The sequence below is a fragment of the Tursiops truncatus genome, chromosome 6 (genome assembly GCF_011762595.2).
Source record: "Tursiops truncatus isolate mTurTru1 chromosome 6, mTurTru1.mat.Y, whole genome shotgun sequence".
Taxonomy (NCBI): Eukaryota; Metazoa; Chordata; class Mammalia; order Artiodactyla; family Delphinidae; genus Tursiops; species Tursiops truncatus.
This window is the reverse complement of record NC_047039.1, coordinates 34,528,957-34,546,382: the sequence shown is the minus strand read 5'-3', so window position 1 is coordinate 34,546,382 and position 17,426 is coordinate 34,528,957. Positions and strand designations below refer to the sequence as shown.

General features: G+C 38.2%; 2 protein-coding genes across 9 annotated transcripts in view; one reads left to right on the top strand and one right to left on the bottom strand.

The window, feature by feature from the left end:
- The window catches only part of IL11RA (interleukin 11 receptor subunit alpha), a 131,290-nt gene extending 125,952 nt beyond the window's left edge, over positions 1–5,338 (top strand). For all 6 annotated transcript variants that reach the window (XM_073806031.1, XM_073806030.1, XM_073806035.1 and 3 more), the window contains one exon: positions 4,647–5,338. The gene's annotated coding sequence lies outside the window, so the exon portion shown is untranslated. The remainder of the gene's footprint in view (positions 1–4,646) is intronic.
- Positions 1–17,426, bottom strand: part of RASEF (RAS and EF-hand domain containing) — a 72,194-nt gene that overhangs the window by 19,415 nt on the left and 35,353 nt on the right. For 2 of the 3 annotated variants that reach the window (XM_019940338.3, XM_073806029.1), the window contains exons 4-9: positions 17,125–17,220; positions 13,332–13,409; positions 11,103–11,218; positions 8,977–9,045; positions 7,321–7,405; positions 6,331–6,419 (exon numbers count right to left, since the gene is read on the bottom strand). In XM_019940338.3, coding sequence (XP_019795897.1) covers positions 6,331–6,419; positions 7,321–7,405; positions 8,977–9,045; positions 11,103–11,218; positions 13,332–13,409; positions 17,125–17,220 — 533 coding nt within the window. The remainder of the gene's footprint in view (positions 1–6,330; positions 6,420–7,320; positions 7,406–8,976; positions 9,046–11,102; positions 11,219–13,331; positions 13,410–17,124; positions 17,221–17,426) is intronic. The other variant, XM_019940339.3, reaches the window with a different exon arrangement.

The following is a 17,426-nucleotide window of genomic DNA, read 5'->3' as shown; positions in this document are numbered from 1 at the left end:
ATTTTAAAAAAATCACCTTTATTTCCTGATACAAAAAGAATCAGAATGCCCAGGATGTAAATGTAATCTCAAGTTGTGTTAAGAAAAATGTACACAGAACATCTGAACCTTTTTATTCTAATGTGGTCAGACCATATTTTGAACAGCATGTCCATTTCTGGATAATACCTCTATTATGACCTGAGACTTTAAACCTTCCAGTCTGAGAAATGTTTCAGTGCACTCGGCTTAAGTTGTAATGGTTTCTCTCCTCAAATATTTGAAGAGCTGACACAGGAAGACTATATTCTCTCAGGGCCAACTGATAAACTTTTCTGGGAATCACGTCTGTAATCGACATGGTGAAAAATGCCAGGCAGTCAGAAATGTGTGGCCCTGGAATGGTCTGGCATACAAGATGAATTTTCTGCCACTAAGTGTGGACATGTCTCAAAGACTCCTATGGGAGAGGTTTCATAGGGAGATGCCCCATACAAAGGCTAGAACTCCTGACTTCTGTGGATCTTTCCACTTGGGAAACTCCAGCATTTTATAAATGTTAATTACCTCATTTACTTTTGCTTTTCCATTTGATTCCCATAAGTATCTAAGTTTATACTGAAATAAAACAAGGGTTACAACTTACTTAGTTCCTGCTACACATTGGGCACCATCCTAGCCATTTGGCCTACATGATGTCATCAGAAAGAGGAAATGGGCAGGGTATATAGGTCTCCAGATATGAGAAATAATAAGAGATGAATGTTCTTAGAAAAGAGAGGGTAATCTTTTTTTTTTTTTTAGCGGTACATGGGCCTCTCACTGTTGTGGGCTCTCCCGTTGCGGAGCACAGGCTCCAGATGCGCAGGCTCAGCAGCCATGGCTCACGGGCCCAGCCGCTCCGCGGCATGTGGGATCTTCCCGGACCACGACACGAACCCGTGTCCCCTGCATCGGCAGGCGGACTCTCAACCACTGCGCCACCAGGGAAGCCCTAACCTATTCATATTTTTGATAAGGAATGAAAGAGAAAAACATCCTGATTGAAAAATCACCTCCATGAAAATATAGATCTAAATAAAAAATATAGGTATAGATCAGACTTTCTCAAACTCAACTTATATACATACCCTTTTAAAAGTAAACTATTCTTATCTGCCTGAAGAATATTTTAATTACAATTAAATATGTAAAAATACAAAACAAGTTATATTTTTGTTAGAGTTCTTAGAAAAAAACTCAAAACTAAAACAAATATACAACTTAAAATCCAATAAGGCCACAAAAGCAATAAAATTAAATTTACAAGATGCTTTTAATTAAAAAAATTTTAACTGAAGTATAGTTGATGTACACTATTATATAAATTATAGGTATACAATATAGTGATTCACAATTTTTAAAGGTTATACTCCATTTACAGTTATTAAAAAATATTGGTTATATTCCCCACATTGTACAATATATCCTTGTAGCTTATTTTATACCTAATAGTTTGTACCTCTTACTGCCCTACCCCTATATTGCCCCTTCCTCCCTCCCCACTAGTAACTACTAGTTTGTTCTCTGTATCTGTGAGTCTGCTTCTTTTTTGTTATGTTCACTAGTTAGTTGTATTTTTTAGAGTCCACATATAAGACATATCATACAGTATTTGTCTTTCTCTGTCTCACTTATTTCATTTAGCATAACGCCCTCCAAGTCCATCCACGTTGCTGCAAATGGCAAAATTTCATTAGTTTTTATGGCTGAGTTGTATTTCATTGTATATATATACTACATCTTCTTTATCCATTCATCTGTTGATGGACACTTAGGTTGCTTCCATATCTTGGCTATTGTAATGCTGCTATGAACACTGGGCTGCATGCATCTTTTAGAATTAATGTTTTTGTTTTTTTCAGATATATATCCAGAAGTGGAATTGCTGGGTCATATGGTAATTCCATTTTTAGTTTTTTGAGAAAACTTCATACTGTTTTCCACAGTGGCTGCACCAATTTACATTCCCACTAACAGTGTATGAGGGTTCCCTTTTTTCCACATCCTCGCCAACATTCGTTATTTGTGTTCTTTTTGATGATATCATCTTTTTGATGATAGCACCTGACAGGTGTGAGGTGATATCTTACTGTGGTTTTGATTGGCATTTCCCTGATGATTAGCGATGTTGAGCATCTTCTCAAGTGCCTGTTGGCCATCAGCAACCTCTTTAGAGAAATGTCTATTCAGTTCTTCTGCCCATTTTTTAATTTGGCTGTTTGTTTTTTTGATGTTTGGTTATATAAGCTGTTTATATATGTTGGATATTAACCCCTTGTTGGTCATACATTTCCAAATATTTTCTGCCATTCAGTGGGTTGTCTTTTTGATCTGTTGATAATTTCCTTTGCTGTGCAAAAGCTCATAAGTTTAATTAGGTCCCATTTGTTAATTTTTGCTTTTATTTCCTTTGTTTTAGGAGATGGATCCAAAGAATATTCCTATGATTTATATTAAAGAGTGTTCTGCCTACATTTTCCTCTACGTGTTTTATGGTATCTGATCTTACACTTAGATTTTTAATCCATTTTGAGTTTATTTTTGCATACATTGTTAGAGAACGTTCTAATTTCATTCTTTTACATGTAGCTGTCTAGTTTTCCCAGGACTGGCTACTGAAGAGACTGTCTTTTCTCCATTGTATATTCTTGCCTCCTTGTAATAGATTTATTGACCATAAGTGTGTGGGTTTACTTCTGGACTCTCTATCCTGTTCCAATGATCTATGTGTCTGTTTTTGTGTCAGCACCACACTATTTTGATGACTGTAGCTTTGTAACATAGTCTGAAGTCAGGGAGCATGATTCCTCCAGCTCTGTTCTTCTTTCTCAACATGATTTTGGCTATTCAGGGTCCTTTGTGTTTCCATACAAATGTTAAAATTATTTGTTCTAGAAAAATGCCTGTGGTATTTTGTTAGTGATTACATTGTTAGGGATTGCATTGACTCTGTAGATTGCCTTGGGCAGTATGGTCGTTTTAACAATATGATTCTTCCAATCCAAGAACACAGTATATCTTTCCATATATTTGTGTCATATTCAGTTTCTTTCTTCAGTGTCTTATAGTTTTCCAAGAACAGGTCTTTTACCTTCTTAGGTAGGTTTATTCCTAGGTATTTTATTCTTTTTGATGAGGTGGTAAATGGGACTGTTTCCTTAATTTCTCTTTCTGGTAGTTCACTCTTAGTGTATAAAAATGCAACAGATTTCTGTATATTAATCTTGTATCCTGCAACTTTACCAAATTCATTGATGAGCTCTAGCAGTCTTCTGGTGGCATCTTTAGGATTTTCTATGTATAGTATTATGCCATCTGCAAATAGTGACAGTTTCACTTCTTCCTTTCCAATTTGGATTCTTTCTGTTTCTTTCTCTTCTCTGATTGCTGTGGCTAGGACTTCCAAAACTATGCGGAATAAAAGTGGCAAGAGTGGGCATCCTTGTCTCGTTCCTGATCTTAGAGGAAATGCTTTCAGTTTCTCACCTTTGAGTAAATGATGTTAGCTGTGGGTTTGTCATATATGGCCTTTATTATGTTGAGGTATGTTCCCTCTATGCCCACTTTCTGGAGAGTTTTTTAAATCATTAGTGGATGTTGAATTTTGTCAAAAGCTTTTTCTGCATCTACTGAGCTGATCATATGGTTTTTATTCTTCAGTTTGTTAATGTGGTGCATCACATTGATATTGAAAAATCCTTGCATCCCTGGGATAAATTCCACTTGATCATGATGTATGATCCTTTTAATGTATTGTTGGATTTGGTTTGCTAATATTTTGTTGAGGATTTTTGCATCTATATTCATAAGTGATACATAGGTTTTTTAAGGATCCTATGGGGGTTCCTTAAAAAACTAAAAATAGAATTACCATATGATCCAGCAATCCCACTACTCGGCATATACCCAGAGAAAACCATAATTCAAAAAGACACATGCACCCCAATGTTCATTGCAGCACTATTTACAACAGTCAGGTCATGGAGGCAACTTAAATGCCCATCGACAGACGAATGGATAAAGAAGTTGTGGTACATATATACAATGGAATATTACTCAGCCATAAAAAGGAATGAAATTGAGTCATTTGTTGAGATGTGGATGGATCTAAAGACTGTCATACAGAGTGAAGTAAGTCAGAAAGAGAAAAACAAATATTGTATATTAACACATGTATGTAGAACTTAGAAAAATGGTACAGATGAACCGGTTTGCAGGGCAAACATAGATGTAGAGAACAAACGTATGGACACCATGGGGGGAAAACCGTGGTGGGGTGGGGGTGGTGGTGTGCTGAATTGGGCGATTGGGATTGACATGTATACACTGATGTGTATAAAATTGATGACTAGTAAGAACCTGCAGTATAAAAAAACAAAAAAACAACTAATGCTAAACTCTCTTTGGGTTATTTGTATGGAAATATGTTAATATAAATGTTTCAGACATTACATGAAATTTCTAAAACTCTTATACATTCTGGTATAATGTTATAAGACATAATTCTAGTTATTACCTTAAAATGTATATCTCAGAAATAACTAAATTTCCTTGTCAATTGCATTATTATGAACTTTCATCAAATCTTTAACCGTGGTCATTTTTAAGTCTTTTGTCATTTACAGACAGTTCTGGGTGTACCCTGATGCTTTTGCAGAAATGTTCCTATAGAAGGGTTTCATCTTCAAGGAATTCATGGAAAAGACTCTGACAAGTACAGGTTTCTGGTAACTGACTATACTGCTGAACTGAATGAAGAAGCATTTTCAGAACTCTAATGGAAAACTGGTGAATTCATAAAAGTGCTAACAAAAGATCAAGATGAAAAAAAAATTAATTACATGGGACTGAGTGAACTGATGAGGATGATTGTAATTTTTGTGACTTTCTGTTTGAATAAAAAAAAATCCCACAAGGTCCCAGAGGCAAAAAATGTACAAATCAATTTTCATTACAAAGTAAAGGAGCTGTTACAGTGGAGGATTACTGGACTGAATGTCAATATTATGACGTAGTATGAGTGTGTTTCATAAGTGCAATCATTGTTGCTTTTGTTGTGGTCATCCATGTACAATGCCTGGTGTCAGTTTATTTATCTATTGTAAAAATAAAATACAGTGTGTGTGTGTGGAAAAAAAAAGAAAAAAGAAAAATGTCCTGGAGGTGGGTGGTGGTGATGGTTGCAAAACAACGTGAATGTACTTAATGCCACTGAACTGTACACTTAAACATAGTGAAGATGGTAAGCTTTACGTTATGTATATTTTATCACAATTTTTAAAAATAAAGAATAATACCTTTTTAAACTTAAAAAAAAGTAATATCTATTTCTCAAAAACAGAGAAGCCAGTTTCCTACAAATAGATAAACCATTCAAATTTTTTATTAAACAAATCAGTGAATAATAAAAACATCTGATACTTGGATAGAATTTTATTAAAAGTGATTACCAGTAAGCCTTGGAAACAGACCTTCCTGAAAGGGGATATGGCCATTTTGCTAATGCCAAGATACTTAAGTACATTATTCTTTAGATCAAAAGTCCTCAAATGAAAAGGGAAGGAACATAAATTATGAAAGTGGCATCAGAAATGGAGAGCCAGAGACCTGCAGTTTACGCACTCACGTCTACCATCAAACTTTGACATACTCCAAGTTAGCCTTTTAAGTAGCAACACTGGACATGTATATGTATACACATGTGTACACAAATGTAATCTTTCAGTTCTTACTGCTAGATCTCAAGTTATAGCAGGGCTAATATTTCACTTCATTTGATTAAAAATAGAGCTAAATCCTCACTTCTGGGAAGCCTCTGTGACTCCTTTAATACATTAGCGCATAAACATCTACTTGCCACATTTGTTTGTTTTGAAAGTTTGCCTTTCCTTGAACATAGCTTGCATAATATTATACTGAGCTATTAAACATTTACAGATTGTGTCAAGAGTCTCAACATCATATACTGAGTATATCACAACATCACATATGGTAGTTCCACTGGCTTCCCTGAAACACCTCTTACTGAGGGCACTTCTAAGAAACAAGACTTAATAGGCATGAGGTAAGGGTAAGCATACATAAAACCAAGTCACGATAACATCTTAAAGGAATCACTTTACTCTCTCTAAAACATTTTTACTTTAATCTTTACATGTTTCATGTTTCATAAATTTAAAGTAAGATAGTAGAAAACAGATATTAGTGCCCCAAATATATTCTGTTATTCTAATTTACCTGTAAGGAAATGTACTTTCCTTTTAACTCTGTTCCAGAATTTAAACAAAAAGTAAGTAGGTGTTAACATACCTGTCATAGCCCAGAGGTTGAGGAGAATGAGCATTAAATTTAGGACTGCTTCTGGAAATTGTATTCCCTGGTGATATATTATTTATGCGCTGTAATACATAAAATACGTAATATTTTGTTATTACATGTAAAAATTCTGTGTACATTTTTAAAAACTGTAGCACACTAGTTTACTAATGTAATTAAAAGTTTGGTATCCTACATGAGAAAACGAAAGCACAGAAATCAAGGGAAAAACTGCAACAACTTCCCATAGTACTCTCTCCTCATCATGTCTTAAGTCCAAACCCTACCATATAAACCATAAAGGGGAATCTTGGTTCCCCAGATTTGCCAGGACCCTGCAATACCGACTGAGGATTTATCTCTTCTCAAACCATCATTTGGCTTAGTAGCTGACTCATCCATACCCAAAGCTGTGGCACTGGAACCCCAACCTTGAAGCTGGCCCCCAAAAGTGGGGGGAGAGGCTTTCTGGCACATGTAGTCTACGGAAAGGTCCTCAAAATTCCAAACGGGCCTTAGCTTGTTTCTGTAGGAGGGTTTAAAGCCCAAGGCCTCCACTCTGATGATCTCACTACCAGAAAGAACAAACCAGTGGGTCTAAATAAACTCCTCAGCCAGAAGCACCCTCTCTCTCCTCTCAACTGGGCAATATATATTTTAACCTCCATGAGACATCTCACTTTTTCTTCTATTATTGCTATCTGTGCACATCTTAACTCCCTACTATACTATAAACTCTTCCAGGACCCAGGTCACACCTTATACATCTTGCTCTGGTTTTCTGGAACATTGAACAAAGAGTTGGCTGACACCTAGACATTTATTTATGCAGAGGAGTGGCATATTTTTTAAGTTGGGAAAATGTCTCCTTTTATTATATGAAATAGTTTCTCATTATTATAAGTTCTCTTCTAAGAAAATATATGATTTTTATCAAAATACCACGAGAAAGAATGAAATGCATTATAAAATTCTATCACATACCAAGGATCTGTTGAACTTGCTGTAACTGTTTTCAAGGGCACTCCTTAGGCCATCGTTACTGTCATGCAGTTTCCTGTTAGCTGTTCTACAAAGTAAATAAATAGATAAGAAAAGTATTAGTGGGGGTGCAAGTCACCACTTCTTTTCAGGCTGTGATATTCAGAACGTGGCATTACCACCGCTTGTATCTTTCTGCCACTTCCCTTCAAACCTCATAAACTGAGATCATAATTCATCACTAGAAGTGCAACTTAACAATGTGTCACCTCTCTTTAGAGGTCTCAAGGCATTTTAGGAGTGAGTCAGCTATGCTGTGGAACCCACTGCTCCTTCAGATAGCTCCATTGTTTGGATAGGTTTGGTGCAGGTCTGTGTTCCCTAAAGGCCTGAAGCCAGCCGGCCCCACCTACTCTCTATCCCCGCTGCACGGATGTGCTGTGTTATGTCATACTTCTTTCTCCTGGCTACTCCTGCATCCTTCTTGTGGCATGGTGCTGTACCACCAGGCACTGTTTTATACCAGTTAAAGGCTCCAATGTTGACTCAGGTTCAAATCCCAATTCAGGCACTTACTTTCTATATGCCTTACAGCAGCCACTTAAGCTATCAGAGACTGAGCAACCTCTTCTATCAAATGAAGTCTCTGCCGTAGAGACTGGCTACTATCTCCCTGCTTCAGGCTTATTCGTCCTTCAGAAGTCAGACGCTTCCTAGACCTTTCTGGTTAGGAGGATGCCCTTACGAGACACTCGGCTCCCCTTGGCCCCTGCCGCTCCTTTGGCATCTAACATCTGTAAGTATTGATCAGGTTCCATCCTCTTCCCCTGGACTAGCCCCATAAGGAGAGAGGCCTTTTTCTCCTACTTGCTACTGTATCCTCAGCTCCTGGCATACCTGAACCGTAAAAGGTGCTGAGTGAAAACCTGCTGAATGAATGAATAAATGAATTAACAGGATTCTTGTAATATAGCAACTCTATCATTGTCACAGGTGAGATGTAATAAGCATTCATAATGATGGAAAAAAATTGTCAAATCTGACCTGGCATCATTTGGGGGAACTAAAACCAGAAGAAAATACTGCCTAGGTGAAAAAGAGAGAAAGGGGCAGTGGGAAAGGGGGAGGTTTTGTGGGGAAGGTCTCAGAGGATGGAATTCCTAAAACTTAGCTGCAAATTTGACAGAGCAGGTGTAATATTTCCAAGAGGTTAAAAAAAAAAGAAAAGAAAAATATACTGCTAACCAGACACAATAAATTGCCAAAGAATGATCGTGTATGCCTAGTGATGTGACATGCACTATGTGAGACGCCTGAAACCTCTCAGGGTGCTGAGCTGCAGAGAAAGCTGATGAGGTCAGGGCCACTGTCCTTTACAGTAAAATAAAGGTATCATAAAGACGTGCCAGACATATCACCTGACTTGCGAGCACTTTTAGAGAATTATACTCTAGTCCCTGGATTTGAATAGTTTATGTAGGATTAGAAGCATCAGAAAGCCAAGCTGACGTGCTGAACACACCGTGTCGAGAAGGGACACGCGTGGAGCCGCGAACCCAGCCTTTGATATATGGCAACTCGTGTTACATGTGGCACCTGTTTCACTAACAAAACATAAGTTAAATGTAAATGTGATGAGGACTTTATATGAGAACTTACTGGAGTATTTCAATTTGCCTCTCAAGACTATTTCGATCTTCTGTGTACTCTCGGATTATTTCCAGATCCCTGTAAAATTATATTTTATGTTTGAATGCGGATTAGGTGTTCAGTCCTGCCTTACCGACACCTACCCTCCCAGACCCTCTTTCCGCCTTTTCCAAAGGCCTGTGTCCTTGACCGTGGTCTTCTATCTCTCTGTGCTGCTGCCCGGTTCCTCTGAGACATCAGCAGCCTCCTCTCCTCCTGTGACCCACAAGCACACCCACGCCTCTGCTTCCTCTCGCAAGGCTCTGCTCCCCCCATCCCCCTCCCCGCACCCACCAGCTCCTCCACCCCAGCCCACTGACCCGGTTCTGTTCTTCACTGGGACTGAACCCCCTGCTGTTCTGCTAAGTCCCCTCTCCCCAGCTACTCACATTACCAGCCCCTTCCGCCCAATCCATTCTCTCACCTCTGACTCTTCTCTGCTCATTCCAAGCCATATGCAACTTCAGCCCCAGCTGTACTCTCCCTTCTTGTGATTCCTTCTTGTCTCTGTGCTCCCAGCCCTGCCTGCGCTCCCCGCCTTACCCTAAGCCACAGTGGAACCCACAGGACCAGGCTTTCTCTGTTCACTGTAAACTCACGCTCAGCGATTCCTCTGTTGCTTTATTGTGAAGAAGCCCTGGCCTCCTCCTCAAAATGTCCACTCAGAACATCAGCCACTTACCTCCAGCCCCTACCTCACACCTGCCCCATTTCTAAGCAGATAAAACCCCATCACTAGCTTCCAAAAACCCTCAGGCTGTCAAATTTTGTCTGTAATAAGCTATCCATTTGCTCTCTTGATAAGGCTAAAAGGTTCCCAATTGTCTGTAGGAATTTAAGTTCCTTAGCCAAAAATTCTGGGGCCTTACATTATAGCCTTAAACTAGCTTTTAAACTTTTTAATCTTTTTTTAAACATTTGCCTTTCCATTCCAAATATCTTTTTCTGTCCACCAGGCTGACCACTGTTCCCCAAACCAGTCTCATCCTTCCCATGTCCTTGCCCCTGCTTTGGGTTCTGCCTCACCTGGAACATCTCTGAGACTCTTCTCCCGTCTGTAAAATGGGGATAAGGAAAGTCCCTATCTCATAGGAAACCATGAATGTGTTAATGCTAGTAAAGTACTAAAGACAGTGCCGGGCAATTGTCAGTGTGACCTGTGTTGCTTGCTGACAAACTCATCTCAAGTATCTCTTCTTTAATAAAGTCTCCACCTTTCTGAACTAAAGGAACACTCTGTCTACCATCTCATGGCAATGAACCCAACCTGTGACACTGCAGTGGTATTGTTTCTGACATGGCTGAGTTCTTATGCTGTTTAACTCCATAACGCTTTTAACTTTTAATTTTTCCCAACTAAATTTGAAGTTCTCAAAGAGCAGAGGCCACGTCTTTTCTTTTTTTATATATTCCACACTCATAACTCCTTATCTAGCTCAGGGACCTGTATATAGTAAGTCCTTAATAAATGTTTCACTGCTTTCCATTACAGGACCTTAATTCTGATTAAAGTCTGCAAACCAACAAACAAAACACAAGGTGTTTTTCTCAAGTATACATGTACTAGGGGATATACACATATACTAAGGCATATAGATGAATTTTATATTTAAATACCCTTATATAAATATACATGTGTATCTTCCTTATATATAATTACATGCCTCTGTGGGTACATGTGTGTTAGGTCATATGTTATTAACACCATATTGCAAAACTAAAGCACAGCAAAATAAAATGACTTGCCTAAGATGTCTCATTTTCCATTTTTTTATGTTGTAGGGCCAGGATTCCTACCTTCAAAGCACTTCAGTTAGCGCTGCCTCTTGACACTTTAGGTATATTCTTCTGCTGCCAGTTAATTCAAACATTACTAAGCCCTGCACTTTCCTGAGCAGCCAATAATTTAAAAAATTGAAAACACAAAAATCACTAGGAAATCTGACACCTAAAGTAAAATCTTTAGAAAGCAAAGAACACATTAGTAAAGTTAATAAAGAACCCTTTATTACTACATAGCTGAGCTTCAATGACATGGATGGTTACCTAAATAAACATTCCACTCAAACTGGAAAGTAAAATGTGAAGTTTCATACCTTTCAGAATTCAGACTCTGATCAGCATAATCACTTTTCAAAGAATCTAATTCACTCTGAAGAAAGGCTATGTTTGTCTGTGCTTCTAAAAGATCTTTCTTAACTTTCTGATTTTCCTAGAGGAAAGGCACAGTGCAGGTCATTAGACTCAGAGTTTCTACCCGGGAGGAGTGAAGTCAAGTGTAGTATAACCTTCCCACACATCACTCTCACCCCTCCACAAGTCTTCAAGTCTTGGTGTTCAAAGAACTAATTATCAATTCAAGGTAATTTGATATTTTCATAAAGTATTAAAGAAAGTATCAAAAATTAAATCCTCAAAGCTCTTTTTTTAAAATACTTGACATTTGGTGTGAAACTACAACAGTCAAGAGTTTATCATGACGTACTTTAACATGTTATTGGCAAATTAACGGAGACCAAACATTTAAACATCTGTTTTACTTAATGAGAGCTGTGGAACTACTGATAGACATTCTGTGGAATTAACAGTACCTGTTACCAGGTAGACTGGCTACTTTTCACAATAAATCCTATCACCTAAAATTTTAAATTTTGCACTTGAAAATAAGCCAGTGTGGTTAGGAGGTTTCTATATTTTTCTTAAAAACAAAAAAACAAACACAAAAACAAAAAAGAGAAGGAAAAAAATCATTGGAGGCTTCCAGTTCAATATGGTGGACTGGGCACATGAATTTGTCTTCTTTCCCTTTTGAGACCCCATTAACATGAAATACCAAAGGAAATAAACCAATAAAAATTAAAAGAATGGAAGAGGGGCCCATCAGCAGTCAAGTGATTTAAACATATTGCTGGAAAAAGGAAACCGGATGGCAATGTGCTGACAAGGGGAAGAGAGTAGGGGAAAAGGAGGTCCAGAAGATGTGTGTTGAAGGTTCTGCTGTAGAACAAAGAAGAGACACTGGTCAGGCAGAACCCCAGAGAGTGATAAAGGGGGTCTGGAAATAGAGATTAAAACTGTACATTAAGACATGCTGCCTCTCAAGCCTTTACCTGCTCTTACCCTAGGAAAGAAGAGCAGATAAGCCAGAGTTGATTCCAAAGGCAACAAGACGGGGCTTGTCTTTTTTAAAATAACTGAATGATTCCCAAAAGCAAAGCTAAGGCTTCTCTCTGAACATCCAGGCCCCATGCATCTGGTAATTGGGTTCCTATGTCTGACAGCCAGCTTCACACACAGAGCTCTGAGGAAGGCCATCTTTCAGGGGAGAGGCCTTGAGCTAAACAGATGTTTGCCTAGCTGTACAGGAATCCTACCACAGCTACCTAAAATGATCAGAAATTCCAAGATGACATCTGGGTAGCAAGTTTAAAAAGCAGCCAGTCCAATAAGAATTGAAATTTCCTGGACTCCAAAATTAATATTTTCAAGGAGAAAAAAACAAATTCCATGTACTGGAAAGAATAAATAAGAAGTTGCAAGGTAGAGGTAATATCATGAAGATGGCAGGCTCTTTTTACAAGAAACCAAAAACGCCACCAGAGAATCCAAGAGAAGTAAGCAACTCTACGAGAACATTGTGATCCAAGCACAAAGCCAACTAGGAGGTAGCAAAATCTGAAACTGGTAATGCATAAAGGGGATTTATCTGACCACAAAGCTGGGGGACCTTCTCTTTTGAGTGGCACAGGGATAATGACTGGAGAGAAAGAACTGCACTTTTAGCTCACTTCTTGGCTCTGCAGGGAGAATATTTAGAGTCACGATAAAGGAAATGTTCATTATTGGTTTTCAACTTTTAGAGTCAACCTGAAAACAAAATAAAGAAAATGACGATAATATAACGATGCAGATGTTATCATTTATGGCAACAGAAATACTAAAGATATGGTCAGCAGAAGATGGAAAAGGGACAGACAGGAAACTTGGAGGAAGGGCAGGGCAATAATACCTCATCTTACAAAGTCAGGGAAACAGATAAAAGTTGATGTTATAAGAATGCAGGAGTTAACTATTTAAAATTTAAAGGCCATGCCATTATTGCTTTGAATAAAAAAAAAAGCATTTACAATAGGTATCACTGAGGGAAAAAGCCTGCATAAATATAATACCTTTAGTCAGAGGTATTTCAAAGACTTCCTCTAACTGTAGTATTAATTTCTCTTTAAGCTTTTATTCCTGGAATATTGAAATCATAGCATGGTTTTATTTAGGAAACAGTAGTCTAACAGGAAATATATTACTGTAAGTGAAAAGTTAATTCTTACCATTGATAAGTCATAAATTTGTTTTTTTAATGCAGCTACATCTTCCTTTTGACTTATGTGTTTTGATTGTTCTTCTAGCTGAAAAAGCAAATAAAAGTTGGGCGTTTACAAACTCACTTTGAATTGATTTGGTTAAGTTTAGGAATATATGTGCATGTAGATATGGGAATTCTAGAAGTCTCCAATTTTCAACATTATACAACCTTATAAATCATTAAACTACATATAATCCAGAAGGATTTGAAAATTTGCTTTAAATAATTTAAACATTTAAAAAAGGGGTTTTCTTATTTCATGAATTTTCTTTTTTTTGCCAAGGTACATTTTTTTTCTTTTTTTTTAAATCGAAATATAGTTGATTTACAGTGTGTTAGTTTCAGGTGTAAAGTACATATTATACATATGTACTTATGTACAATTACACACATATATATACATTCTTTTTTTACATTCTCTTCCATTATAGGTTATTATAAGATACTGAGTATAGTTTCCTGTGCTATACAGTAGGTCCGTGTTGGTTATCTATTTTATATATAGTAGGTTATCTATTTTATATATAGTAGTCTATTTTATATATATAGTAGTGTGTATATTTTTCTTTGAAACAATTGAAAAGCCGTTTTGGGGAAACCATTCAACTATCAAGCAACTCAGTCCTCCCTTTTTCAGTTATGTTGCGTATGAGTCTGGACCTTTATATTCTCTTAAACTTTATCTGCATTTAACACTTGCTATTCTATATCATAATTACTTATGAGTGTTTTAACTCTCTTACTAGAGTCCAAGATTTTTAAGAGCAGAATTGGTGTCAAAAGTCAACTATGTTTTCTTCATGGTGATGTCAAAAAATGCTTATTTAATGATTTAAGTCAATAAAATTTAAGTATGGTATGAAGTTAGAGACACACACACAAAATTATATAAATACACAAATGAGCTTTACTTCCTGGTTGATTACTGAGCATTACCGGACTAAATTGGCTCAGAAGCATCCCTAACATGGACAACAAAAATGTCTTTCTTACACATAGCTTACATCCCTTGGGAAATGTGGGGATTTGTGGGTGTCCATTAATAGAATATGCATGCATTGATCAAAATGAATGCGATATGTCATCAAAATCTAAGTACTTTGATGATAGACTTTCTTCATCTTGCCAGGTGGCATCAGTGGAAGGTTTTCAAGTGGCTGAAGCCGAAAGAGCCACTGATTTTAAGATCATGCCAATTTCAGAGAAAAAAAATTGTGGGGAAGAAAATGAGTTTCTCAGAACCACTGGCATAAGGGAATGCCTGGTGATTATATTAAATCTGTAGACCTCTGTATGTTCCTTTACAGCTTTTAACATGTTCTGCCATAAATTATCTCTTACTCTCTCGCAGAACAACCCTATCAGGCAGGCAGGAAGTCTGGTATAAGTGAGAAAGCACCAACTGTGTAAAGACAGAAAGACAACCCATTGCTTATTAGCTGAGTGACTTTGTGCAAGTTATTTAACCTGGAACTCAGTGTTCTCATCTGTAGAAGTGGGAAGTTTGCACTTTCCTCAGAGAAAGTTTAAGAATTTGATTTTTTTAAATTATGAAGAAGAGCTTAATAAGCTACAAAGTCAATAAAATGTCAGTCACTGTGGTTAGACAGGATAGTTTATTATTAATCCCATCTTACAGATGAGAAGCTAACAATCAGAATGATGAAGCCGGACTTTCCTGGTGGTGCAGTGGTTAAGAGTCTGCCTGCCAAGGCAGGGGATACGAGTTCGATCCCTGCTCCAGGAGGATCCCACATGCCGCGGAGCAACCAAACCCGTGAGCCACAACTACTGAGCCCACGTGCCACAACTACTGAAGCCTGTGCACCTAGAGCCCATGTTCTGCAACGAGAAGCCACCGCAGTGAGGAGCCTGTGCACCGCAATGAAGAGCCCCCGCTCGCCACAACTAGAGAAAGCCCCCCGCGTGCAGCAACGAAGACCCGATGCAGCCAAAAATAAATAAATGAATAAATAACTAAATAAATTTATTTTTTTTAAAAAAAGAATGATGAAGCCAATTGTCCTGGGTGTTACAGAAGAAATTGGAACAGTCTTTTTTAAATTAAATTATTTTTTTTATTTTTGGCTGCGTTGGGTCTTTGTTGCTACGCATGGGCTTTCCCTCTAGTTGCGGCGAGCGGGGGCTACTCTTCGTTGCGGTGCATGGGCTTCTCATTGCGGTGGCTTCTCTTGCTGTGGAGCACAGGCTCTAGGTGCGTGGGCTTCAGTAGTTGCAGCACGTGGGCTCAGTAGTTGCGGCTCGCTGGCTCTAGAGTGCAGGCTCAGTAGTTGTGGTGCGTGGGTTTAGTTATTAGCTCTGCGGCATGTGGGATCTTCCCGGACAAGGGCTCAAACCCGTGTCCCCTGCCTTGTCAGGCGGACTCTTAACCACTGCACCACCAGGGGAGTCTGAAATTGGCACAGTCTTGATAAGGACTTGGGTCTCGTCACTCCTGACTCTTACTGTTCAGGGCCTATTTGGTCTTCATCATATACTATATGAAAAAACAACTCTGTGTCTCCTCTTGCAAACATTCTCTTAGTTTAAAGGTTTGGATGACACAGAAATAATTGAGGACAGTGACTAGCAGAATCTGTAACTCTAGCATTAAGCAAAGGATTGGTCCATTCAAAGTCTGTAATACAAGAATAATATTATGGTCTAATGACCTTTGGAAATCAGATATAAGGTTGACGTTGATAATACTTTTCCAAGAAGGATACTGGGGAGAATTCTTAATAATTCCAGAGGTTTAAATTGCAGTAACCCACAAATGCAGTTAATTATCACTTAATCTCATTCAGTATAAACACTGGAAGGAGCATGAAAGGTTATCTCTGGTTATGAAAAACCAGAGAAGCAAAGTGATGTGCCTAAATTCACAATGCCACTTTTGGGGACGATTATTTTTTAAGTACCCATTTTCATTTTAGCTAAGGTATTTCCATTAGTTATGGAGACCATCCACATGCAGGAAGTGAATCCAGTATTATGCTGGAGCCAATGTGTACCAGCAGGCGAGAGCCTATTTATTTTAAGCATTTCTTCCCAAACTCTGCATTCAGTGATGTCAACTTGGTAGCTTGAAATCGGTAATGGTGGGAATATTTATACCATGAAGATCGGCAAATGCTACAAATGCCTCCTCCCTTCCTCCCCTTTCCAGAGCCTGTTGTAAAACATCTACCAGCATACCACTGAGTGAAATGGACCCTAATCATTAGAAACCAAATAGAGCAGAGGCCCAAACCAATCACACCTCTGCTTTCATGTCAACAGGTTCTCTCCCACTTCTTGCTGATCAGTGGTCCTCTAGATCTGGAACTTTCCACAGAGAAGAGAAGTATTCATTTCATTTAATAAATATTCACTGAATACATATACCTTGCAGTAAGCTGAGTGTAGGGCTACATGACCAGGAAAGACAGTGTCCCTGCTGTCGTGAGCAGACAGTCCACTGGACACGTGGGACTTGAAGGCACTTGGTAAAGACCAAGGAAAGAAAACTGAGGTTTGATGGACAACTGTTCAAGGGACCAGAAATATTTATTAGATCTATGCTGAAGATAGGCTGCCCTTAGAAATAGAAATTACAGGCCTTTAAAAAAAATTCTTGCCAAGGAGTCCAATTTGATTCTGAAATCTAATCTATCCACTGCTTCAATATGATTCTGCATGTTTTTAGTTGCTAAAAAAAATGTAGACACATTGAGATACTGAAAGTATCCCTCAAAGTCCAGCTGCCACAAACCTACCTTTTTGAGTTTCTTTATTGTCACCTGTAGATCTCCCACATCTGTTTCATACTGACGCCTGAGGTCACTGAGGGCTTCTTCAGCTTTGCGTTTTTCCTGAAAGAAAAAAAAATGATTTTGTTGATTTAAATAGGTTCTTCAAAATCCTGTAGGTGAGAAACATTTTGTGTCAAACTAAGGCTGACCCCAAGTCTCCTACACAGAGACAGTGAGAAGGTAAAGCAGAAGTAACCAAACTTTAGATGCCCAGCACTTCTGGAATGGAAACGTACAAGACTGGAAGAACTGCAGAATCCCACAAC